This window comes from Ciona robusta, chromosome 6 (assembly GCF_009617815.1).
Source record: "Ciona robusta chromosome 6, ASM961781v2".
NCBI classification, from domain to species: Eukaryota; Metazoa; Chordata; class Ascidiacea; order Phlebobranchia; family Cionidae; genus Ciona; species Ciona robusta.
In genome coordinates this window covers 505,899-530,951 of record NC_143240.1, presented here as the reverse complement: position 1 = coordinate 530,951, position 25,053 = coordinate 505,899, and the positions used below count along the sequence as shown (strand labels likewise).

General features: G+C 34.1%; 5 protein-coding genes and 1 non-coding gene across 7 annotated transcripts in view; 1 reads left to right on the top strand and 5 right to left on the bottom strand.

Moving 5' to 3' along the window:
* Positions 1 to 6,220, bottom strand: part of LOC149734623 (7SK snRNA methylphosphate capping enzyme-like) — a 113,952-nt gene extending 107,732 nt beyond the window's left edge. The window contains exon 1 of the mRNA XM_089879872.1: positions 6,206 to 6,220. The gene's annotated coding sequence lies outside the window, so the exon portion shown is untranslated. The remainder of the gene's footprint in view (positions 1 to 6,205) is intronic.
* LOC149734622 (uncharacterized) lies at positions 60 to 9,709 on the bottom strand. 2 transcript variants are annotated; one of them, XM_089879870.1, is made up of 13 exons: positions 9,433 to 9,709; positions 8,632 to 8,718; positions 7,565 to 7,672; positions 6,899 to 7,062; positions 5,498 to 5,871; positions 4,936 to 5,135; positions 4,445 to 4,613; positions 3,813 to 4,012; positions 3,128 to 3,229; positions 2,232 to 2,409; positions 1,616 to 1,805; positions 920 to 1,073; positions 60 to 557 (listed from the first exon to the last, which is right to left on the bottom strand). In XM_089879870.1, exons 1-13 carry the CDS (start codon positions 9,538 to 9,540, stop codon positions 357 to 359), a joined length of 2,235 nt encoding a protein of 744 aa, XP_089735996.1. In that variant the 5' UTR covers positions 9,541 to 9,709; the 3' UTR covers positions 60 to 356. The 2 variants fall into 2 exon arrangements, with proteins under 2 accessions (XP_089735996.1, XP_089735997.1); XM_089879871.1 differs by having other exon boundaries at positions 2,277 to 2,409; positions 9,433 to 9,708.
* Positions 9,710 to 10,571: 862 nt separating this feature from the next.
* On the bottom strand, positions 10,572 to 13,393 carry LOC149734621 (uncharacterized). Its single transcript, XM_089879880.1, has 3 exons — positions 13,155 to 13,393; positions 12,169 to 12,268; positions 10,572 to 11,490 (listed from the first exon to the last, which is right to left on the bottom strand). Exons 1-3 carry the CDS (start codon positions 13,363 to 13,365, stop codon positions 11,100 to 11,102), a joined length of 702 nt encoding a protein of 233 aa, XP_089736006.1. The 5' UTR covers positions 13,366 to 13,393; the 3' UTR covers positions 10,572 to 11,099.
* Positions 13,394 to 14,502: 1,109 nt separating this feature from the next.
* Positions 14,503 to 18,425, bottom strand: LOC149734620 (uncharacterized). Its single transcript, XM_089879534.1, has 3 exons — positions 18,040 to 18,425; positions 17,316 to 17,421; positions 14,503 to 17,090 (listed from the first exon to the last, which is right to left on the bottom strand). Exons 1-3 carry the CDS (start codon positions 18,233 to 18,235, stop codon positions 16,646 to 16,648), a joined length of 747 nt encoding a protein of 248 aa, XP_089735660.1. The 5' UTR covers positions 18,236 to 18,425; the 3' UTR covers positions 14,503 to 16,645.
* Positions 18,426 to 20,187: 1,762 nt separating this feature from the next.
* Positions 20,188 to 23,130, top strand: LOC149734619 (uncharacterized). The gene is made up of 5 exons (XM_089880020.1): positions 20,188 to 20,412; positions 20,578 to 20,807; positions 21,577 to 21,654; positions 22,093 to 22,207; positions 22,731 to 23,130. Exons 1-5 carry the CDS (start codon positions 20,256 to 20,258, stop codon positions 22,853 to 22,855), a joined length of 705 nt encoding a protein of 234 aa, XP_089736146.1. The 5' UTR covers positions 20,188 to 20,255; the 3' UTR covers positions 22,856 to 23,130.
* Positions 23,131 to 23,731: 601 nt separating this feature from the next.
* Positions 23,732 to 23,813, bottom strand: Trnas-uga (transfer RNA serine (anticodon UGA)). The gene has a single exon. It is a non-coding gene; the product is annotated as a tRNA-Ser (tRNA).
* Positions 23,814 to 25,053: the final 1,240 nt, after the last annotated feature.

Sequence of the window (25,053 nt, the reverse complement as noted above, 5' to 3'; positions counted from 1 at the left end):
TGCCAGCTTATGAGACGACGTATGTTTATGAGACCAAGTATGTTTAGAAATTATTTAGCTTTTTGGTGAATTTTGTTTATTTTCCATAGTTTAAGAACCACTGCTTTAGGCTGTACAAAGCTGTGAAAAAGCAAAGTTGATTTTTAAAAATCTTGTATAGTTTCAGCACAGAGGAAAGCAGTTTACAAGTACTTTTGGGTTTAATGGCCATGGTTTGACTCTTTTCCACACCTTTTACCAATAGTGTGTTTTAACGACTGTCATTCTGTTGATTCCCTTCTCTGCATTTATAATAATAGAATCTTGGCTAATATTTTTAAAGAATTAAACAGAAAAAACATTATATAATATTATCCTTAGGAGTAAGTTAAAAATATTGATGGAAAAACTGATAGTATAAAAACTAAAATTTGTGGGGAAACAGCAGTAGCAGATCCTCTTGGTCTAATGGTAGTACTTGTTCCAACAGTGCTGTGAGGTGAAAACCAGGGCTCATGGTTGCGAAGAATTTCAAGGTTGGGAAAAACTGCTTGATACTGAAGTGCAGCTACAGCGCCCTGGTAATGTAGTTTAGTTTATTTTGACTTATTTACTAAACGTTGGCACCTTGATTTTTTTCCACCTTAGTTATTAAGAGTGTAACCTTATTTTAATGTCTGACTTTTTTAAATTTTTAACAAAATCTAGGGGTATATTTATAAAATGCAATTACACTCATTGTCATTTACCAACTGTTGTTTTATCGTTATATAGTGCCTTTTTGTATAAAATATTTCTAAATCTTTGCTACCGTAATCGAAGAGACAAATAAAGGTATTATTATTATTATCAAACATAGTAAATCTTTTTCATCATTATGATGAATGGGGTAAACTGTGGTTAAATGTCTCGCCCACACTTAACACAATAATTCACTCACTTGAAAACCAGCATTATAATCTAAAGCAACTTCACTTTGCTTAAAATTATTTCTTCTGTCTTGAAAATTATCATTATAGTCAGGACCCCCTACAAGTGCTCCATTTAACACAAAGTGGTTTGGTTGTGGACTCTCTTCGCTTGCCCAGTTACATCTAAAATATATTCAGCATTTAGCCTTTTGAGTGACATGCGGCAATTGCTCCAACCCAGTGGTCATTAATGGGTTGTCCAAATTATCAGCCTTACATAAAAAATCCAAAAAAATAATCACTCACAAAGTAAGATACATGGTAACTCATAAGCTGGAACGAGGTGTATGAACACTTATGTTATAACGACTGTCGTTTTCTGGCCACCCGAGGATATACATTTCATTCATTCATTTTTATGCTGGAGCAACAACAGTCGTTATAACGCGGGTATTCTGTTTCATACACCTAGTTTTGCTTGCAAGTTACCGCATATGTTACTTAGTGGGTGATTATTTTTGGGAGGAGGATTTTTTCGTTTTGTTATGTATGTATAGCTGATAATTTGGACAACCCATTAGTGACCACTGGGTTGAAGCAATTGCTGTTAAGTGTCTTTCCCAATGACACATGCGCCCACAATGATATCAGCGCCAAGCCTTGAACCCATTACCTCTGGGTTACAGGCAGGCGCGCTAATACTCAATGTCTATAAAACTACATACTGCTGTGGTCTAGGTGGGCATGAGCTTGATCTATGATGAGGTCTTTGTGGTGATCGGGTTCCAAACCCAACAACATAACTTCTCCCACTGTCACCTAACATATAGTGGATCTGACGTCGTGCCCAAGCTGCGTTCACCTCCGAATCGATACCAGCATTTGATGCCATCAAGCAAATAAATGCTGTGTTTGCTAAGAAAAAAAACTTTTTAAGTACAGCTATGAAATAGACTCAGATTCTGGATGTGTTGCAAAAGTTTCATTCATTTACAATAAATTATGGCAAAGTTTATTCTAAGTTGACAGGACAACGACAGTCGATATAACATGCATGTTCTGTTTCATACACCTTGTGCCAGCTTACAGCTACCCTATATGTAAAAGAGCCAGGCTTAGAACTAGTATTTTTTTAGCTAGAGGCAGGCCCTCTAACCACTGTGTTATTATTACCATTAGTTAGCTAAATCAATCTGTATAATGTGTTTGTAGCAAACCAAAAAATCACCACAAAGTAACATACATGGTAACCCTAAAGCTGGCACAAGGTGTAAGAAACAGAACACCCGTGTTATAACGACTGTCGTTTCCGGCCAATTGAGCAAAAAACAAGTTACATACATTCATTCATTTGTATTCCCGAAATGTTGATAACACTTATCTCACCAGCATATCTTAAAGGGCTCCATTCATGAAGATATAAAAGACCTCCTTCTGTGTAATTAGTGTTTCGTGACCTCACAGAAGAACAATAATTCTTGACAGTACGTTTTGCTCCATAACCAAGATTCCTGGAAACCTGTAAAATTTGATGGTTATGTTTTGTTGATGTGCGGGGCCGTAGCAAAGTGGTTAGCACGCTTGCCTTCAACCCAGTCTTTGTCTAAATTGTTAGTTTAAGAAAAAACACCCTCAAAGTTTCAGAAGTGGTAAGCTGGCACAAGCTGTATGAAACAGAACACCTGTGTTATATTGACTGTCATTTCTGCGCCATGGGAGAATAAAGTTGGCTAGAAACGGCTACCATTGTGGGCGTATGTGTCCTTGGGCAAGACATTTAACGACAATTGCTCCAACCCAGTGGTCACTAATGGGTTGTCCAAATTATCAGCCATACGTAAAATAAATGAAAAAATCAAAACAAATAATCACCCACAAAGTAACATACATGATAACTCGCAAGCGAGCACGAGGTGCACGCCCGTGTTATAACGACCGTCGTTTCCGACCACGCAAGGATAAAGTAAGTTACATTTATTTATTCATTCATTTATATCTGAACAGTGTTTGCCTATTAATGAATAAATAAAACTTATTTTTCCTTACATGGCAGAGCAATGACAGTCAATATAACATATATTCTGTTTCATACACCTCATGTCCACTTACAAGTTACCACATATGAAATTTTGTGAGTGTTTTTCTCCTTTTTCTAAAACTGACAATTTAGACAACTTCTTGGGTTGGAAGCAGGCGTGCTAACAAACCTACGGTGGCGGATAACTTTAAATTCTTACCTGCACCATTAACATCTGAACACCGGCTTTTTTATCATCCCATGAAAACCTTAACTTATGAGGAAGCTGAAACAATCCCCAATTCATGTATTTTCCCTCAGCCTGTGTTAAAGTAAATATACAAATAATTGCTTTAGTAATCTCCTTGGTTGAAGTAATAATAACATTAATAGCATTTTGCTATAATATTAATAACAAGTTAATAACTTAAATAAACAAAATTAAAAACAGCCTTATTAATCTCTTTGAAGAAATAAAGGTAATATTAATGAATAATAACAGTATATTCGAAATCAGTAAAAAAGGTCAGAACAGTATATAACTATACATATTCAAAATTAAAAAGATGACAAATTATCAATGAAATGACAGTTGTTAATCAGAATATCACACTAAAAGTTTAAAGAGAACTATAAATTACCGTTATACATAACAAATAATATGCAGTATAATCAATAAATTGGTAAAAAATCATAATCAGTATTGAAAGCATAAAATGCCAATAATATGTGTTCAGTAAATATGTTTTTAATTATAAGCGTGTTTTAACAACTGTTGTTCTATATCCTGTCTTTTCGTTTAAAATAGTTCTAAATCTTTGCTACCAAAATCAAAGAGACAAATAAAATTTGTTATTATAAATATACACAACCATTTAAAACCAAACATTACATTGTTAACTTACATCCCTAATATATTTGTCCTCTCCAGTAGCTCTATATATCCACAATGCAGCCCAAATCAGCTCATCTTTAAAACTTGTAGATTTGTAAAACTTTTTAGCTCCAGGAATTGAAACGTGATACAGCTTACGATAAGTTGTGGCGAAATTAAAAAGTTGTTTTGCATGAGTTATTAAGTTTCGAACATAAGGTGTCTCTGAACCTAAAAATTAAAATATTTTCACTTTTTGAATGTAACTTGTTTATAGTCCGGTGGTAAGGCAACAGAAGACGTTTTAAGAATAATTTTTAGTTTCATACCCTTAATGCTGGTTTCGAGTTATTATCTCGTAAACAACTTTCTGGGTGATTAGTTTTGGAAGATTTTTTCACTATTTTTTTTTAACGCAGACAATTTAGAAAACCCAAAGGCCACTGTATGTATAGCAGACAATCCATTATTAACTACTGGATTTGAGTAGTTGCCGTTAAGTGTCTCACCCAAGAACACACATGCCCACAATAGTAATAGCTTGGACCTATGGGCTAGAGGTTGGTGCGCTAACCTCTATCTCTCAGCGCCAAATTACTCAACAGTAAGCATAAGGTATCAAGAAAAACATAAAAAATAGTAAATACACATCCTAAATGTTACCATTTGCTTTTCTTCTTATCGCAAGTGAAGTAGCTGCCATTGCTGCTGCTGTTTCTGCAGCCAAGTCTGTGCCTGGCTTCCTTCTATCCACTTTAAATGCAGGTCTGTTACCAGAAGGCATATCTTCAGGTCTTCCCCAATATCTATGGTCAGCTACACCATCACCAACCTGCATAAAAGCAAGTTAAACTTAAGTTGACCGGCACACACTGGTTTAATGCTTATCACGATACCATTAGGGGTGTATATGTATTTGGACAATATGCTTAACAATTTTTGCTCTCTAAAATTATCTAAATTTGTCACTGTCAGCCATACATAAAAGAACTATCACTTATAAAGTTACATACGTTGTAACTCAAAAGCTGGCATGAGGTGTATAAAACAAAACACCCGAGTTATATCCTCTCTCATATTCCCCCCACACAAATATAATGTAGGTTTCTTACATTCATTCATTCATTTATTTAATAATAGCAACAATAACACACCTGGCCATACAATACATTAGGAGCGACATGAGCCTTTAACAAGTAATCAGTTCCCCATTTCAATGCATCAATTGCATTATCCAATTCCCCTGTTGTTCTGTATACGTCCCAGTACTCCACCACGCCCCATGCTAACAAAGTGATGCTGAATGCCATAGGAAACCCAAACTTTACATGGTCACCTGCATCATAGTAACCACCTGCAAAAAAGGCAGACAAGATTAAAATTGATAATATAACAGCTCTTCTGGCAATTTATCAATATAGTAGTATTTAACCGGAATAAAATGAATTATGGTTGTCCAAATTATCACCCATACATACAAAAATGAAAAAAATCACTTACAAAGTAACATACATGGTAAATTGAAAGTTGGCATGAGGTGTATAAAACAGAACATCCCTGTTATATCGACTGTCGTTTTCCGGCCACTTGGAGATAAAATAATTTACATTCATTCATTCATTTTCTGTTTCATATACCTCATGTCAGAGTTACCATGCATGTTACTTTGTGAGTGATTAATTTTTCATTAATTTTTCATTTTTCATTTGTACTAACCAGTCAAATCTTCCCCATTATTTCCTCTGTCATTCATGGCTGAATTTCCTCTCCAAGGAATTCTATTTCCTGTTGGTAATCTACCTGATCTCTGGGCTTCATAGAAAAGTAAAGATTTGTGTAGAATTTCTGTGTAGTTGTACTTTGTAACTGCAGGAATTGGAACTGGGTTTCTAGGGCGTTGTGTTATTATTGTTGGTCTTGTTGTTGTTGTTGTTGATATGTTTGTTGTTGCTGAGTTGTTTTGAGATTCTGTTGTTGTTGCAGAAGGTTGAATATTATCAGCATTTTGACCGCTGCCATTATTTTCAGTGTTCTCAGTATTTGTAGTGTTGCCATTATTTGTTGAATTGGAATTTATTTCTGCTTCCAAACTGCAATACACTCATGTTATAACTTATAATGACTGTTATTGCCCACCATGTGAGGTTAAACATGTTTTATTCATTAAATAAAAATAATTTTATAAAACTAAAAATGTTTTCCAGATAAAATATTATGAACACGCAAACTGTTTGTTTTGACAGTGTTATACCAACTTTAAAAATGACAAATATCAACCAAACTTGCTTAGTGCTGTCACGTGTGTCGGAAGGTCACGATACGACGTGGTTTAGTTTGGGATTCTGACTCGGAAGTTCTCTTAAAAGACAACACACTAGTACCTTGATCAGATGGTACACGACGTTTATTCTTAACATACACAACCTTATTCAAATAGAAATACAAACACCTTTCTAGAAACGTACAACACATAACAATAAACTGTAAGCCATATAGCATCATGACTACTAAACTCCAAACACTTGCGATACTTTGAGTTTTGAACCAAATGGGACGACGATTTATATGCGAGATACAATGGCTAGCGCACGAAGTGTTAAACTCCATGACTGCTCGTTATCAAGCATACAATAGACGTTTCCATACGCAAATTATCTGGGGCGTAAGTTGCTCCGATGAAACAAAAGAATTAGGCGAGAGGCTATACAGTAAAACAAAAGGCAGACGCGTGATTAATCCGCAGGATAACCACGTTAGCGGTCCAGACAAACCAATTCACAGGATATCGCTTTGATTGATACAAAGCATTTGTGACAAGTGCTTTTTTATTCACTGTAAACTGTACTCTGTACATTTTGAAACCTAAACCACAGGAATATTTATCTGTATTTTTCCAAAGGTTAAAAATTTGTGTGACGTTAATTATAAACAGTCTGTACTTATTCCTTTCTATGTTCCATGAGAACAGTTTTAAATTGTTCTTGGCTAACCTTATATTAAAACTATGAAAAAAATGTTATGTATTTGTTAAAAACTTATGGAATAGATTAGTTGTGATAATATAGTGAATAGTAACAGCATATTAAAAGTTTTGTTTGTTTTTTTTGTAAATTTAACCTGTTTAGAAATGAAAGCAAATCTGTTGTTGAAATTGCCTCTGGAGTCCTCGCTGTACGGGAAGCCCCGGAGCTGCGAAAAATTATGTTGCCTTGAAATCTTATAACAATTGGTGGAGAGATTAAACTGTAAACTCCTGTAGGAAAGCTTGCGATGAAGTTTACCTGCGAAGACATAATAGTATATTAACCTAAAATTTCGCTTTGTTAGGAAAAACTTTTTGTAGACACTGAAAATGCATTAACAAATGCGTCAAACGTTTGTTAAAATCCCGTTTATGGCGGTTAAGAAACTATCATACCAGTTTCTCGCCAACATGCTGTCTTTTAATGTTAAGGACCATCATACGTGTGAATTTTACGTCAAATATGCGTTAGGGGTATCTGTTTGTATTTGCCCTCGTAGTTTTAACTTCCATTGCTTTCATGCGCCCACTAAATGCATTTTTTTATCTACAGTAGCATGGGGGAAGATAGGACACTTTTAAACTCTATTTTCTCGTCCCATTTAGTAGTAAACAAAGAACATTCAAAGAAATATGAAACTATGTCCTCGTGACTCTCATAGACCGTTGTTTATTGTTTAAAACACGATCAGAATATCTGGATATTAAGTGCTAAAGGTGTCCCATCTTCCCCCACCCTACTATATAAAGATTTTTCTTACCAGTAAGATTGTTCCAACTTGAAGCACTTTATTGTAAGGTTTATTAACGATTGTAAACTCGCTTGTCGTTTCGCCGATTTCTGCTTCTTCAACAATGCCCGTCCAACACTGGTTGAAACAGAAAACAACATAAATAGTTCGTATGCTCTCGTTTCTAATACAACAGCATTATAAAGACGACCAGCATGTTTCAGTACAAACATTTCGGAAGTGTATGAAACAGAACATCCATGTTATTGCTGCTGTTGTCGGCCCTCCATGCAAGAAAAATAAATTCACATTTACATTAAATTCTTGTAATATACAAATGAGACAAAAAAAAATGTTCCGCCTTGCCCCAACCTACTATATATTTTACAATATTGTAGACAATTTTTTCAAGCTTATTACAAAACAATTGTATACGCTTCCAAAAAAAATTACTTTCTAAGTTGCATACGTGGTAACACGTAAGGGACACGGGGTGTATGACATTGGACAGCTGTGTTATAAGTTATGACGATGCCCCCCGCATGAGGATAAATAATTTTCATTTATTAATTTTACAAAAAACAACAACAGCATCTTAAGACCTATAAGCAACGTCACTTTACCCATTGCCTCTAACTACAATTGACACGTGGGGTAAAATGGGACATGGGGTAATATGGCACCTTTTATTATGTTTTATATAAGAAACAAACAAAAATTTGACAACATTGTACGACAGTTTGTCAGTAATTTATATAGCGCGCGTCAAGCTTATTACTTTTATTACCTATTAAAATTCACTGTTAAAATATGTGCTTAAGTGTCCCAATTTCCCCACCCACTATATATATTAATGTGGAAAAGATAGGGCGCTTTCATTCTATTTTCTCGTATCATTTGGTAGTGAATAAAAAACATTCAAAGAATCATAAAACCGTATACCCTCACGACTCCCATAAACTGTTGTTAGTTGTTAAAAACACGGTCAGGATATTTGGACATTATGTGCTAACGGTTTCTCGTCTCCTCGACCCTACTATATATCGTTTAAATTAAAAGTTAAAAATAACGTCGTTTTAATATGCCTGACAACATACCTCTATTCTAGGTATAGGTGAATAAATCAGTAACCTGATTCTCCAACCATTGCTTGTTTGTTGATTAATTGGTATTTTGATATCACCCTGCAATGAAATGAATGTCAGTCGTAATTTAAAATTGTAACAATTTCCGTTTTATAGATTACTTACTAGAAAAGAGTTAAATAATAAAATTATGTGTTTATGTGGATTTTTACCGCTGGTTTAGCTTTACGAGAAAAAGTAAATGGCTTACATACATTGTTATGTAAATGAGTTTCTACGGTGAGGCAAACCAGGAAATCCAGGCCTATACGTTAGCCTATTATCCTAACACCCTGATAGCGCACTCATGCTAGAACCGAATTGATACATTCAATTGATATATTCACGTACTATCTATTCTTTTTTTTAAAAAAACATTTTTTTCGTACAAGCAAAATTACAAAAATATCAGAACATTTAATAAACATATATTATTTATTTGTTTTTCAATGCGATAACGGAAATTAAACTTATTAAACCTTCGAAATTGGAAAAATTGCAACAAAACGACAGTCGTTGTAACACGCTATGTGTAAAAATGATATAGTAGGGTGGGGGAAGATGGGACACCTTTAATACATAATATCCAAATAGCCTGATCGTGTTTTAAACAATTAACAACGGTCTGTGGAAGTCGTGAGGATACGGTTTTATAATTCATTGAATGTTCTTTGTTTACTGCCAAATGAAAAGAGAAAACTAAACGAAAAGGTGTCCCATCTTCCCTCACCCTACTATATTAAAACCTATACTATAACATATATACATACATACCTTAAACGCATCTCCCCATGCCGTTGGTGTGTATATTGTACTCGTATTCGTGTTTTGTCCATACGAACACGATATAATAACTGCAAATATGCTTAACGACAAAATCATAGCTGTATATATTTTCTATCAGTGTGTATTTTGTCCATCAGATGGTATTCCAAACTTGTTTACTGACTTGTAAAGTGGGAGTTTTTTCAGACAGTTTTTGGGTAAAAGCTTTTTAACTGTAACTTTGGTAAAACCTAAATATAAAGTAGTTTCCAAATAACATATATATATATATATCCTCGCTGTCGATAATAAACACTGTCACTAAAACTATTGCTTGCAGTTTTGAAAAAAAGGTAAGTTGACAATATGTGAAATACACATATTTACTGAGTTCTTAAAGTTGACAATTTTTACAATTGTATTAAGACAACACTCTCTTTGAGAGGTTTTTCTGTTTTAAAACGGGTATATTACTCTAAAAATATTCTTTATTTACTACTTAATGGGATAAGAAAATAAAATAAAAGCAGGTCCCATCTTACCCCCACCTTACTATATTTTCAACATACCATCTATCAAAAGACCTTTTCTATTTTTTTAATGGTACATCCTCGTTTTCAGCGTACACAGTAAACAACACCTGTGACAACTGTACAACGCTTACAGCTCGCAGCGTAAAACGACTGAATTTTAGTATAGTCATACAACTATACGCCGTGGGCAGTTTTAAAGGCGAACTTGTCGGATTAGTTTTAAATTGGTCTAGTTTCCTCGTGTTTAAAGTTAGACTAATTGGAACCACAATAAAAACAAGCATGTTTTACCGCGGTTAATTTCTTGAAGATATACACGTAATTTGCGTCGTTTTTTTCATAAATCAGCATAGCGAAAAAAATATGTATAATCATATTGTACACTTTACATTTTGAAAGGCTGTTTAAAGTCGTGTTTTTTTAAATGATTACTCATTTAATAAAATGTTACCCATTTATCGCTTGGCAAGGTGCAAAGACAGTTTTAATAACAAGTTTTCCTGTGGCATACACCTCGTGTCCATTTACGAGATAGGCTACCATGTTTGTAACTTTGTAAATATTTTTTTTTTTAATTTTTTACCTATTTTAAACAGTTTTAACAGGAAAATAAAATAAGGTTGCTTTTTATATTTCACAGTTGACAATTTATTAACACGCTTTACATCAAGATGTGATATATAGTAGGGTGGGGGAAGATGGGACACCTTTCCACTCTATTTTCTTGTTCCATTTAATATAGTAAACAAAAAACACTCAAAGAATTATTAAACCGTTTTCTCACGACTCCCATAGACCGTTGTTAATTGTTTAAAACACGATCAGGATATTTGGATATTAAACTAAATATGTCCCGTTTTCCCCACCCTACTATAGATGTATTTGTAAACAGTATCCAACAAATGCGTTGCATTCATTGAAACACGATTGTGTGTGATAAAGATTGTGCTTGTCATACAGTTGCTCGTCCTATAGGAACCAGATTTCCGTGACACCGATAAGAGTCATTGCAATTCAGAGCCCCACAGTATATTTTTAGTTTAGTAATATTTACATTTTCTAATATATAACAATCATTTTAGATTTTCTTAAAAAAGATATTTCACTGTTAGAATACAAACAAAAAATCCGACTAGGCAAGCGTTAATTTACAACAATAAGTACAATTGACAAAACAGAGAGAATTATCTTGGCAGATACTTGTAAATTTGTAGACCCTCCTTTCTGCGTTGTGGCATCTCTTGAATCCAAAACAGAAGTGGTAACTCGTGAATGTACATTTATTTTCGTTGGTCTTGAACTCGTGACGTCAGTGACAGCTGACGTCATAGGACTACCATCTGTTGTTACATCAGAAATTTCAGATTTGGTAACATTAGGTTCTGTGGTCGTTATATTATGCAAAGGCAATCCACGGTTGTCTGTTAAAATACCAGTAGGCACAGTTGCATTAACTGTTGTTGCGGTAGAAGCAGCTGTAGTTGCCATGTCACCGTTACAACCATCGTACGAACAGCAGCTCGCTGTACAAGACCTGTCAATAATCAAACCTTTTATTTGTCTGAAATAGCTGTAGGTATGTAGGTATTGCCCTGCTATTGCATTTTCCTACGTTTTTATGCACAGCGTGTCTAACCACTGCCGTTTTGCTGTTAATTCTTTCGATTTGTTCTTTCATGGTATAGTATCGTTATATTTACTGAACTATCTATAGCCATATCTTAACGAGTCAAAAAGAGTATTGGTAATCGGTAAAAACACGATCGGGAAATATTTATTGTTTGCTAACGGTATAGGTATCTATCTTACTAGACAGTACAATATAATGTTATACACATCTCTTCTGTTATTCGGGTAATTTAAATAGAATTGAATTTAATGTAACTTACTTTATCCTCGCGTGGCCGGAAAACGACAATCGTTATCACACGGGTTCATACACCTCGTGCCAGCTTACCACGTATGTTACTTCGTGGGTGATTTTTTTTTTCATTTTTTTATGTATGGCTGATAATTTAGACAACCCATTAGTGACCACTTGGTTGGATCGATTGCCGTTAAGTGTCTTGCCCAAGGACACATACACCCATAATGGTAGAAACGTCGAGCCTTGAACTCATTCCTTCTGGGTTACAGGCAAGCGCGCTAACCACTATGCCACGGCGCCGGTATTTGAAGTTAGTATATGGCATATAAAAACAAATTCACTTACAGCTTTCTAAAAAACGGATTGATTTGATCCACACGTAGAGTCGAACATAAATCTTCGCTGCACTCGCTCGTAGGTACGCATTTTCCGTACAAAACTGTACCTATATATGCAAAATGGATATGCTTTAGCATAGTAGAGTTGGGGAGACTGAACACCTTTAGCACATAACATCCGAATAACCTAATCGTGTTTTAAACAATTACCAACGGTATATGGGAGTTGTGAGGATAGGCTATACCGTTTTATAATTCTTCGAATGTTCTTTGTTTACTACTAAATGAGACGAGAAAATAGAATGAAAAGTTATTGTCCCATATTTTCTTGTCTCGCAATATTTAAGGATGATGTTTTATGCATATATATATACTTTTTAAAGCTTGATTTACGTTTTAAAGTGCATTTTAAGAATTTCGGTAGCTAATTAAAACAGCGAGTTTATTAAGCTGGGGTAAGATGGTCCATGTTTTCATTTTTTATCGTGCCATTCGGCAAACAGAATAAGCAGTTACATAGTTATATAACCGTATCCTTAAAGTTCTAACATGGTGTTTTTATTAGTTTAATTAAAACGTATTTAGGAAATGCGAGATATTATCTGCAATACACAGCAATATCCATCTTATTTCACAGTATACTATATCAAGTAAAGATTGGTTGTTTCGTGAATGTGTATTAAAATATGCCATTTCTACGTACTATCTTTTCTTATGTGTAATATTAGCGGGAAGTCCAAACCGACACACACACCTATAAGAACCACTATATGATAATCAGTTGCACAAACCACAAAAACGCACCTACTCTGTAAATAAATTGGTACTTATAAATGTGGGCACTTAAACAGAGAGACAACTTTTCGTTGGATTTTTTTTGCTTAATTTGTACGAAGGACAAAACTAAAACAAGTTGGTTCTAAAAATGTTACGATTTTTTACGATTTTGTTTAATTTACATTTTTTATAAAACAATATTTTTAAATTTCTTACCGAATCCGGGTAAGGCTTTTACTCTGCTCTCAAACCTTACACAAGATAAATCAACCGTCGAATTTTCGATGTTGCATTCGCCGATATTGTAATGTGACACGGACCACATAAAACTCGTTACCGTGTAATTTTGGTAGCATCGTAAACCCACAGTTGTTGGTGCTATGGACAAAATAATGCAGATAAAGACGCTTAATTTGCCACAGGGCATGTTAATATCTTGATGTTCTTGTTTACAGTTTTCTGCAAATAATAAAACATTACGTCTTGTGGTTATATTTTTTTTCGATGTAAGTTTCCGCATTAATATATCTTATAAAAAAATTCAGCTTAGTAATTAAATATGGTGGGTTGGGGGGAGATGGGACATCTTTAGCACATAGTATCTAAATAACCTCATCGTGTTTTAAAAAAATAACAACGGTCTATGAGATGTTTTGTTTACTGCTAAATGGGACGAGAAAATAGAGTTTAAAAGGTGTCCCATCTTCACCCACTGTACTGTATAAAGTGAATCACCTAAACTAGTTCTAAAATTTTAAACTAAAAATTATGGCAATTTGACTAGATATCAACATACTAAAAATACGTTTTCACAAAACGAATACAGTCGTATATACGTTCAAATGACTATAGCTCTATTTGCTTATACTTAAGTAAATCTGAATCTTTACAGTTTCTGAGCAGTCGTTTTTCTCTGCGTCTCAAACCTTAATGCTAAGTGTCTCGTCTTCCGTTTTCTTATATTGACCAGACATAAGATATATGGTTTTCTGCGGCCAAAATCATGTCAAACCATCACGCATACGTCAATGCAGCACGCACGGTGTATTCTATTTGTGCGGGAAAATTGCAGGCTTTTATTATCTCATGCGTATTAAAGTTTAATTGTTTTTTTTTATCACGAACAGGCATTTAGGTTCTTTTTCTTATAACAAGTTGATTAATTTCTGCGTTAATAGTTTTACACGTCTGAATTACCAAAATCTAAAGTTCAAAGTTATCACAATAATAATAATATTATCAATTACGGTAGTCTCTTCGATTACGGTAGCGAAGATTTAGAAATATTTTAAACGAAAAGACAGGATTTAGCGACAAAACAACAGTTGTTAAAACACGCTTACAGTTAAAAACATATTTACATTCAATTGTAACAAATACGCGTGGTCGCTACTAAAATAAAAACATAATTTATATTAAAATATGGTATAAAAGGTTACCAATTATACCAACGCGAGTCGCGGAGCTACAGTTATATAATTCTGCAAACATATTTTTACAACAAATGGTACGAGAAAAAAGGAAAATAGATCCCATATTACCCTCCATCTTACTATATATTCCAAAATTCTGGTCAAAAATACAGACAAACCGCCTGAAAAGGCGAATTTCATTATATTGGCAAGCATGAAATATTTAGAGTCAGACCTTCAGTTAGCTGTCATAATCTGGCGTAGCTTCAAGCCGATCTTACTATCTATATACGAATATTTGCCTTAGAATTCCCATAAAACGTTTTAGTGTTTATAAATAATAAAAGCATTTTATAGACAATATAGGTTGCGGTAAAAAAATCCGTAAATAAATGATCTTAAGTACCTTTTGTTTTCGTGTGGCTGGGTAACGACAGTCATTGTATAACACGAGTGTTCTGTTTCATACACCTCGTATACGCATACAAGTAACCATGTAATACATAATATAAATATAATAGGGCGGGGTAAGACGGGACAGATTTAACACATAATATCTAAATAGCCTGATCGTGTTTGAAACAATTATAACGGTCTGTGTGAGTCGTGAGGATACAGTTTTATAAATCTTTGAATGTTCTTTGTTTATTACCAAATGGATGATGAAGTTGAATGAACAGGTGTCCCATCTTCCCCACCCTACTATATGTTAAAAAAATCAAGTGTAACTAAATCGTTTTTTACAAATAGTCAGATGGTAATTTTCAATTTCGTATTTGCTGGCAATAGCAACCATTTCTGTTTGGCAGTTTCATAAATTATACATTTAATGGTACATACATGCTGGGTAATTAGTAAACCACACGTTTGCAAACAATAAGGCATAAATAAACCACTTCTATTTACAAGAATGTGTCATTTCAAAAGCGGGTTACATTTTATTTCGTTGAAACGTGTGCGCTTAAAGAAATGATATAACGACAGTTCAAAGAAATTCGACAGTAAGTTCTGTAACCGTAAACAAATTCTGCAGAAGAATTTAAAAAATGTTACAACTGTATTACGTTTAATATAGTGGGTGGGGGAAGATGGGACACCTTTTCATTTGATTTTCCCATCCTTTTGGTAGCAAACAAAGAAAATTCAATGAACTATAAAACAGTATCCTCACGAGTCCGATAGACCGTTGTTAATTGAAGCACGATCAAGATATTTGGATATTATGTGCTAAAGGTGTCTCGTCTTACCCCATTCTGTAATATTTAGTTATAATCATCCTGGTTGTAATTTGAGATTTAATCATGTTTTGCAATTTCCCTTGGGAAGCATTTATATAGTTAACATTTATATCATCGTGGCGTAAAATTGGATACCGTTAGCATCTAAATACCACATTTCCTGATCGTGTTTTAAACAATTAACAACGCGTATTTAGAGTCGTGAGAATACGGTTATATAATTCTGTAAATATTCTTTGTTTTCCACCAAATGGGATAACAAAATGAAAATATGTTCTGTCTTACCACAGCCTACTATATAAATAACCTGTTCGAGTTTTAAACGATCAACAACATTCTATGGGAATCTTAAGGATACGGCTTTACAGTTGTTTGAATGTTCTTTGTTTACTACCAAATAGGACGAGAAAACAGAACGAAAAGTTGTCCCAACTTCCCCCACCCTATACTGTAACGTTTTCGAAAATATTTACTCGACTTATTGGAGAAAAAAACATATAAAATTTCGCAACTTTCAGCTCGAATTTTACTTACTCACAGTTAAGTTGAATTCTAAACACCAGCCGGTTGATAAATTAGTTCCGCGTCTGTGTTGGAAAAAGTGCCAAAGATTTGTCACATAATTTATTGCTTACGGAAGTCAAGAGCGCCTGAGCTCCAACAACGTATTTGTCTTGTTAAACCGCTTTAACCTATAATGCGCCTGCGGTCTATTTATACAATCTTTGGGGTAGAATCTTTAAGATTCTCAGCTTTTAGATTTACTCTAATTTACTGAACCTATATACGTAAAATATGTTCCTGTACATAAAACATCAACATAGAAATAAATACAAAACAGGAATGTAGAAACAAGTTATTTAGGAATTCATTCAATTTGTAATCGTTCAGTTTCATTTTGTCTGTTCGTAACATGTATAAAACAATAAAAATACAAAAAAAATAGACCTTTATCATGACTATATTCGTGCCACAGTAGATTATTTCCGCTGTCTACTAGTTTAAAATCACAGCTAATTTCGATGACTGTTTTACAACCTCATTTGGACAACATGATTCAGAATGCGATAAATGCACTTGCAACTAAAACTAGTACATAAGCTAAACCTACATGCCTCGTACTAGACGCAGAATTCGTTGTATTGCCTGTATGCGGCCGACCAATCGGTGCAAAAAACGCCGGTGCGTCGCCTCGCGAGTCGTCTCTTGGTGCATTAGTGATTAACATTGTGCCGGCTGGCGTCGTCGATCTGGTTCTTGGCACTTCAAACGCTGGGGCGTCACCTGGCGACTGGGACATTTCTGTGAGAGGTGTAATGGGAGCAGAAATGGTCGTTGTTGTTCTTGTTGTAGTTCGGCCTGTGGGTGCAAATCGTACTGGGGCGTCGAGTGTTGTTGTTCTTGTTGTTGTTGTCGTTGTTGTTGTTGTAGTTGTTGTGGTCGTTGTAAAAGAGAATGGCAAATTACAGTTGTCATCGTAGCAACACGTTGCGTTGCATTTTCTGTTTAAAAACAGCATTTAAAATTATGAAGCTTCCTTATTTTACTAGGGAGACGTTTAACATAACTTAATAATATAAGGTCATTTTAAAAGGAGGCTCTTTCTATACGTTTTAGTTATTTCTTTAATTGAAATAATTGTCTTAAAACATTAGACCAAAATATCTGTTTTTCTATATGCCTATATGGCTTACTATAATCTGGTAAATTTTAAGTGCATTACTTACATTACTTTAATTGTATCGTTTATAGCTTTAAACTTCTTCATGTAACCGTTGCAACCCAAATTCTTGCATTTCATCTTCGATATGCATTCACCATACGCAAGTCGGTCTGTAAAAAAATGGCGATATATTTTGTGTGTGTGTGTGTGTGTAACTTACTTTGTCCTCGCGTGGCCGGAAAACGACAGTCGTTATAACACGGGTGTTCATACACCTCGCGCCAGCTTACGAATTACCAAGTATGTTACTTTGTGGGTGATTATTATTTTTTTTTTTTGGATTTTTTTCATTTTTATGTATGGCTGATAATTTGGACAACCCATTAGTGACCACTGGGTTGGAGCAATTGTCGTTAAGTGTCTTGCTCAAGGACACATACGCCCACAGTGGTAGCAGCGACGAGCCTTGAACCCATTACCTCTGGGTTAGAGGCAGGCGCGCTAACCACTACGCCATGGCGCCGTGCACTATTTTACAATATAATATAACGCTGTTTATACTCGGTACAAATGCATTGAATGTATCTATTTGTGTTCACACCTTTATTTCTGGCGCCGTAGCACAGTGGTTTATGGGCTACTATTTCAATGTGAGTTATTTAAACAGATTGGCAACGACAGCCGTTATACCACGGGTGTTTTTTTTTGTTTCATACAACCTATGCCTGCTTACGAGTTACCACATATGAGACTTTGTAAGTAATTATTTATTACTTTTTAATAATTACCAGGTCCAACAGCGTACACAATGTCGGCTTCTAGTTTTACGCAGCCAGGACGCTGCATTGTACATTCTTGAGTTTGGAAATTCTCAGTTCCGATTAGACCGCTGTCCAGTGTATAGTTAGTGTAGCACTTTAGACATAACACGATTTGTGAAGTAGTTAACATATACAGAGTAGCGTATATACCGTACATCGTCATTTTGTCCTATATTTTTGAAATCTTTATGGGATGCAAAAAAAAGTAATTTATTTTTCTAGTGGGGTAAGATGGGACACCTTTAGCGCATAATATCTAAATATCCTGATCGTATTTTAAACAATTAAAAACGGACTACGAGAGCTGTGATAATAAATTTTCATAATTCTTTAAATTTTCCTTGTTTACTACCAAATATGACGTGAAAATAGAAAGAAAAGGTGTGCCATCTTACCCCACCTACTATATTTTCTAATTTGTGTGTTTTTTAATTTTTTTTAATTTGTGTGTTTTAACAATTAACAACGCTATTACAGAGTCGTGTGGTTACGGTTATATAAGTCTGCAAACATTCATTGTTTACTACCAAATAGAACAACAAAAACAAATAAAAAATGGCCTATCTTACCCCACCTATACTTTATTTAGTTTTGGATGTTGTTAATATAAAAACCTGGCATGCAAAACATGCATATCGTATATTTCCTATTTTAAAAACGCATTTTTTAATTACAAAAACGCTTAAATTGTCGGTTTGTAAGTTAGCCATTTTAGAATATTTCATATTATCAGTATAAACACTTTAACCGGCAAGTTACGTATGGATATTGGATCCATTTCTGAATATAACTATTTTTCTAATGCTATTCTTGTATTAGTAAAATGTATCAACTGTATACTATACCTTTAATTGAAAACTATTAATTACAGAACTGAATTTTACGCAACAAAAAGTAAACAATATTAAATGTAAATTTTTTTCTTTCCTAAATGTAAAAGTAAAATTTGCATAAACTGTTCGCAAAATTCCTCATCAAGTTACTACTGGTTTATACCCTTCCTGTATTCTTCTATTCAAATCTCAAGTTTGGTCTACATTTATAAAATTATTCGAAAAGTACAAATTAACTATCATTTCTGTAAAACATGTGGATTCGACTGTCTTGTAAAAATGTCACACGATTTCTAACTTGGTCCAAGCAACTACGTAATATCCGGGTATAGGTGCGTCAACCCATGTTCGTCACGTGATAGTCACAACATTTTCGGTTTTTCTTTGCAGAAAAATACACACAAAGCGTTTCTATATTTGTAATACAATAGGGTGGGGTAATGCGGGTCTTGTTTTCATTTTTTTTCTCGTTCTATTTGGTAGTAAACAAAAAATATTTACAGAATTATAGAACCGTTTGCTCGCGACTTTAAAAAAGCCTTGTTAATTGTGCAAAATACGATTATAAAATATGGGTTTTTGTTCCTAACAATACCTCATCTTATCTCATAGTACTTTATACTATTTTTTTTGTTAAATGAAATTCTTTTTTTATTATAAAAACCAAAACCACAAATTTGGCTTAACAACAGTTCTCAAAACGTTCGTACATTATTTTGCATTTTCTTAATTGTACAAAAAAGTTTCTTGAGTAAAATATTCAATATGTTGTTCAACATTATATTATTATTATAAAGTTATTTAAAATTGCTGTTGTTTGTGAGTTCGTTAGGTTTAATCTAAACAAATATAAACAAACGTATTTGTTGTTTCTCGTGTGTTGCATAATATTCGTGTCTATGTTTATAAGATACTGCTGTGCGTCAAGTCATGTCGATTGCATCAGATAAAAAGTATTTCTTTTGTGGATTGTATCTTTCTGATGTGGTTTCATACGTAATTAACCAAGAACGCTCTTAAAAGGGGGGCACCTAGTATTATATTTCGCAATCGAAGATCTTGTAAATAGCAAAAATTTAAATCTCAAGTGTCAAATTTTAGATTTTTGATTTAGTCGTAAACTACTTGTGACGTGTTGTAGGTAAAAATACAATATTTTTTGACTGATTTCTAAAACTAGGCACCACATATGAAGCAGTGCCTATCTAAAACCCCATCCCACAAAAAAAAAATTAAAAAAAAATTTTTTTTGGCATCACTTTTTAGCGAATTGATTACAATTCTGACAGAATGATAGAAAAGTTTTATTATATAAATGAGAATACTGATTAGATATTTAACTTATAAAACATGGATGTATCAGCGCACACGCTTTCCCTTCAACAAACTTTAAAGGGAGTTGAAGCCAAATTGTTATTTCTCGGCAATGGGCCACATAATGCCCAACAAGCTAACGAACATCAAACTTTAACAGCTTTAAAACAACGTCTTATGGAACAAATACAAGGTTATTGTCAATCTCATTTTAATCTTGGTATTCTATACTTAAAATCAAGTAACTAGTATTAAAACACTGTAATTGTAAAGCAAATATAATAAACCTTAATAAATGCTTGTATAATTTATAAAATTGATAATTTCTAGATTTTTTGCACAAATGTTTATTTTTCAGCATCAATACAAACCACGGGCCAGCAGCAGCAACAGCAAACCTCTCAAAACACAGCAGTGTTGACGAACCCAAGCCCCCAATCTTCGTCACCCCTAATAACGCCACCCACCCTACCAAACCAAACTGTAGTCAAACCTGCAATTTCCCAACTTCCACAAGTTGTCCTCAGCAAGCCAAGACCACCAGCCCCTCAGTTTATCACCCAAGTACCACAGGAAAAAGATAACAAGGTAGTTTGTTGTTTTAATTCACAAGGAAAAGATATCGAGGTTAATTTGTTGCTTTTAATTAATTTGCGATGTGCAAGAAACCTAGTCTGCAGAGTATGGCAGTTCCTGGCGAAATCTGGTGGGTGCAAGACGGTTATTAAAAAATTCGCGTGCAAACCACATACATTTCCAAGCAACAATACGAAATCCTACTTAATTTAATTCGTTTTTTTTCATTGTTTAATTAATTGGCGTGCGTGGGACAAATTATGGAGTGCATAACCAAAAGTTTGTAAAAAATCGCGCGTGCACCTGCCATACTCTGCAGACTGGCGAGAAACTATGGCGTGCCTAACTATAAGTTTGTAAACAAAATCATACATGCAGCTGGCAATCTCTGCAGGCTAGATAATAGGTTAACCTAGTTTGACCATGAATATTCACATTTGTATAATATCGTAATTGCTTCAATAATCAAGTATTGTGTGGGCAAGTGGTAAGATCACTCGTTTTGTAACCAAAGGATACCTGGTTCAGAACTCAACGCTGTCCCCTTGGCCAAGTCGCCGAGTGAAAATTGCCTTAATGGTCGGCAACATGAAAAACAGTAAAAATCAATCAGGTACAAAGTTAATACTGGTCAATTATAATGGGCACAAAGTGTTTAAAATATGTGACATATGACAACCATGTAATAGCAACAGTTTTCTTTAACATTCGTCATTTGCCAGTTCAATTCTTTGGTTTGACTATCTTTTTTTTTTGAACTAACCAATTTGCATTTGAATAGATTCTTAACAGACAGAGGTTGCAAGAGTTGATAAGAGAGATTGATCCGGCTGAACAACTGGATGAAGACGTTGAAGAGGTTAAAAACTCAAAAATGATTCTTTTAAATATTTTTTTCAGCTGTATTTTCAGCTACAAATTTATAATGATTACTTTAATCAATTTTTCAGCTGTTAAAGTGGGAACATATTCTAACAACTAATAAAACTTAAAAAAAATAATGTTTTTAATTTAACAGTAAAATATAGCCAAAAATAACATTTTCTTTTCAATTTAAGCTGCGTTGCATTTTTCCTGATGTAGAAAGCTGTTTTTTGCTGCAATTCTAATATAAGAGTGACCGTGATGTTATGTTTCTGCAAAACTTAGCTACCTATACTAGAATATGTTTTAAGTTTTATTGCGGTATTTATTTTGACCTACCTATAAAATCTAAAGAAATATTTAGAATATATATGTTATGTGTTTGGTTTAATGCAGTATTTTGTGATTTATCTAAATTTTGAAAGTTTTACAGATGCTGATGCAAATAACGGATGATTTTATCGAAAACGTTGTATCTGCATCATGTGAGTTAGCAAAACACAGGAACTCAAATACATTAGAAGTTAAGGATCTAAAGTTACACCTAGGTAACATTATTTAACATATATATATATTTATATATGGTCCCTTTAATTAAAGCATGTCCACTATGTAGTGAATATTGTGGACATATCGGACATATCGGACATAGTGGACATGCACTAATTAAAGGGACCCCATATATATATATATACATATATATTTTACTTTCTTGATAAAATACAGCTACTGCAAAAAAGGATAAAAGAGAATGAAAACATGTCTCATCTAACTCCAACCTATTATATATATAGGATATTACAATTTCAATTTTAGGAAACACTTTTGTGCAGTTTATTTCACATAAAAATGGTCACTATTGGGTTTTCTAAGTTATCAGTCATACATAAAAAAATAAAATAATCACTAACAAAGTAACATACATGGTAACTCATAAGCTGGCACGAGGTGTATGAAACAGAACACCGGTGTTATAACGACTGTCGTTTTCCGGCCAGGCGATGATAAAGAAGTACATTTATTGATCCATTTTTTATAATTTTCAACATGTATATATTTTGTTTATAACAGATAAACAATGGAATATTTCAATACCTGGTTACGGTTCAGAAGAAATTAAGCCATTTAAGAAACCAACAACAGCGGATGCTCATAAACAACGTTTAGCGCTTATTAGAAAAGCTATCAAAAAATGAATGTCCTAATTGTCAATACTATTGGTCAAGATAAGCTAAAAGCAGTGCAATTTGTGAATTGCAAATGTATATTTTCCAGATTGGCACAGACTGAATCTTTGTTGAAAACATTACATTTTGCTGGAATGCTATTAGTTTAGTTTTGCGTTGTTTATATTTTCTAAATGGAATGGTATAAAATACTGCTGTAATCAAAAGTATTTTGAACTAGTAAGCAGGTTTGAATTATGTGTTTAATATATGAATAAACTTTTCTAATTATCATAAACTATAAAGGGTAAAGTGTTTCGAGGGAATTGGTCCAAGGCTTGTGGCTGCTACCGTTAAAGCTGTATGTGTCTTCGAGAAAGACAATTGCTCCAACCCAGTGGTCACTGATGGGTTGTTGAAATTATGATAAAAAAAATTTAAAAGTAATCTCCACAAAGCAACAGACGTAACTCGTAAGCTGACACGAGGTGTATAAGTACGTGTTATAACGACTGCCCGTGACTGGAAAAGCAAGCTACATTCTTTCATAAAGCATTAAAAAATCTCCCTAAAAATTCCATAGTTGATAATACGTAAGCCGGCAAAAGTACAGAGAAGAGAACAGCTGTTATAACTTTTAGGAAGGTAAATAGATGTCCGTTATTTGGATGTTAATAAAATTCATTCTATTTTCTCGTCCTATTTGGTAGTAAACTAAGAACATTCAAAGAAATATAAAACCGTATTCTCATTTCTATAGATCGTTGTTAATTGTTTAAAACACGATCAGGATACTTGAATAATATGTGGTGAAGGTATTCAGTCTTCCCCTACCCTACAATAATACAATAATATGTACTGTAACAAAAGTGCAAAGATTTGTACAGTTTTAAAAATAAATTCGACCGCTGCGAGTAGGGTTCGAACCTACGCGGGAAGATCCCATTAGATTTCAAGTCTAACGCCTTAACCACTCGGCCATCGCAGCTCGCATATTTTGCAATCGTATTCTGCGACACTTCCTTATCGCTGTTTGACCACAAATATTTTATAAATTCGTCATTATTTAAACAAAAATTAAAACACCCAACATTAGTCAAATCTAATATGAAAGTTTTAAATCAATTTCTATACCAAAGAGTTTTTACTAAGCTAGAATTTTCCTAGCGATTGATGGTAACTTACAATATACAGTAGAGTGGGAGAAGATGGGACACCTTTTTATTCTATTTTTCTGTCTTATTTCGTAGTAAACAAAAAAACTTTTGAAGAATTATACTATATACTCACGACTCCCATTGACCGTTTCTATTTGTTTAAAACACAATCAGGATTTTGGATATTATGTGTGAAAGGTGTCCCGTCTTCCCGCACTCTACTATATCTTTTTAATATCGAGTAAGATCTCTCGATTGATCTGTTTAAAAATCGCTTTGTAACTAATAAAAGTGTGTAGTAGTGTGAAAGAAGAATGGACACTTTTATCACATAATATCCAAATACCCTGATAGTGTTTTAAATAGTCAACAACGGTCTATGGGAGTCGTAAAGGATATACTTTTATAATTTTTTGAATGTTCTTTGTTTACTACAAAATGCGACGAGAAAATAGAATGAAAATGTGTCCCATCTTCCCTCATCTTATACTATACAACTACATATATTCTGCGGACGTTAAACGAAAACTTTTTACCTTGCTTAAACTGTCAAGAGAAGATCTCCAACCCGTTTAAAGCCTTTGTCGCCAGTAACAGGCTTTAATATCAAGTGTGGTACTTTGGGTGTTGGGGTAGTTGGTCAATTCTGCCTGAAACCTCAGGTCCTTTGGCGTGCTCTCCGCAGGACCTTCCTAAACGGAATAGAAACACGATTTGCTTTTGTACGGAGCTGTGATATAGTGGTTAGAACGCTTACCTTTAGCCTAAACTGAAGGATATATGGGTTCGAGGCTTGCCGCTGTTGCCAGCGGGTATAGTGTTCTTGGACTACAGATATTTAGTCCAATCCAGTGGTTCCTTATATGGCCAAATCGCTATTAATATAGTAGGATGGGGGAAGATAGGACACCTTTTCAATCTATACTCCTCCAATTTGGTAGTAAACAAACATTTAACGATTTTTTATAAAACTTTATCCTCACGGCTCCCATAGACCGTTGTTAATTAATTAAAACACGATCAGGATATTTAGTTATTGTGTGTCAAAGGTGTCCCATCTTCCCCCACCCT

Excerpts from the sequence above, each read along its gene's own strand:
- LOC149734620 (XM_089879534.1), bottom strand. The coding sequence starts at position 18,235 with ATGACGATGTACGGTATATACGCTACTCTGTATATGTTAACTACTTCA. Across the intron at positions 17,422-18,039 it reads TGTGTACGCTGTTGGACCTG|ACCGACTTGCGTATGGTGAA; the intron begins GTAATTATTAAA and ends ATTTTTTTACAG. Across the intron at positions 17,091-17,315 it reads AACGATACAATTAAAGTAAT|AAAATGCAACGCAACGTGTT; the intron begins GTAAGTAATGCA and ends GTTTTTAAACAG.
- LOC149734619 (XM_089880020.1), top strand. The coding sequence starts at position 20,256 with ATGGATGTATCAGCGCACACGCTTTCCCTTCAACAAACTTTAAAGGGA. Across the intron at positions 20,808-21,576 it reads CACAGGAAAAAGATAACAAG|ATTCTTAACAGACAGAGGTT; the intron begins GTAGTTTGTTGT and ends GCATTTGAATAG. Across the intron at positions 22,208-22,730 it reads GGATCTAAAGTTACACCTAG|ATAAACAATGGAATATTTCA; the intron begins GTAACATTATTT and ends TGTTTATAACAG.
- LOC149734622 (XM_089879870.1), bottom strand. The coding sequence starts at position 9,540 with ATGATTTTGTCGTTAAGCATATTTGCAGTTATTATATCGTGTTCGTAT. Across the intron at positions 5,872-6,898 it reads TTGCTTTCATTTCTAAACAG|TTTGGAAGCAGAAATAAATT; the intron begins GTTAAATTTACA and ends AGTGTATTGCAG. Across the intron at positions 558-919 it reads ATTATAATGCTGGTTTTCAA|GGCGCTGTAGCTGCACTTCA; the intron begins GTGAGTGAATTA and ends CTACATTACCAG.
- LOC149734621 (XM_089879880.1), bottom strand. The coding sequence starts at position 13,365 with ATGCCCTGTGGCAAATTAAGCGTCTTTATCTGCATTATTTTGTCCATA. Across the intron at positions 12,269-13,154 it reads AAAAGCCTTACCCGGATTCG|GTACAGTTTTGTACGGAAAA; the intron begins GTAAGAAATTTA and ends TTGCATATATAG. Across the intron at positions 11,491-12,168 it reads AATCCGTTTTTTAGAAAGCT|GTCTTGTACAGCGAGCTGCT; the intron begins GTAAGTGAATTT and ends GATTATTGACAG.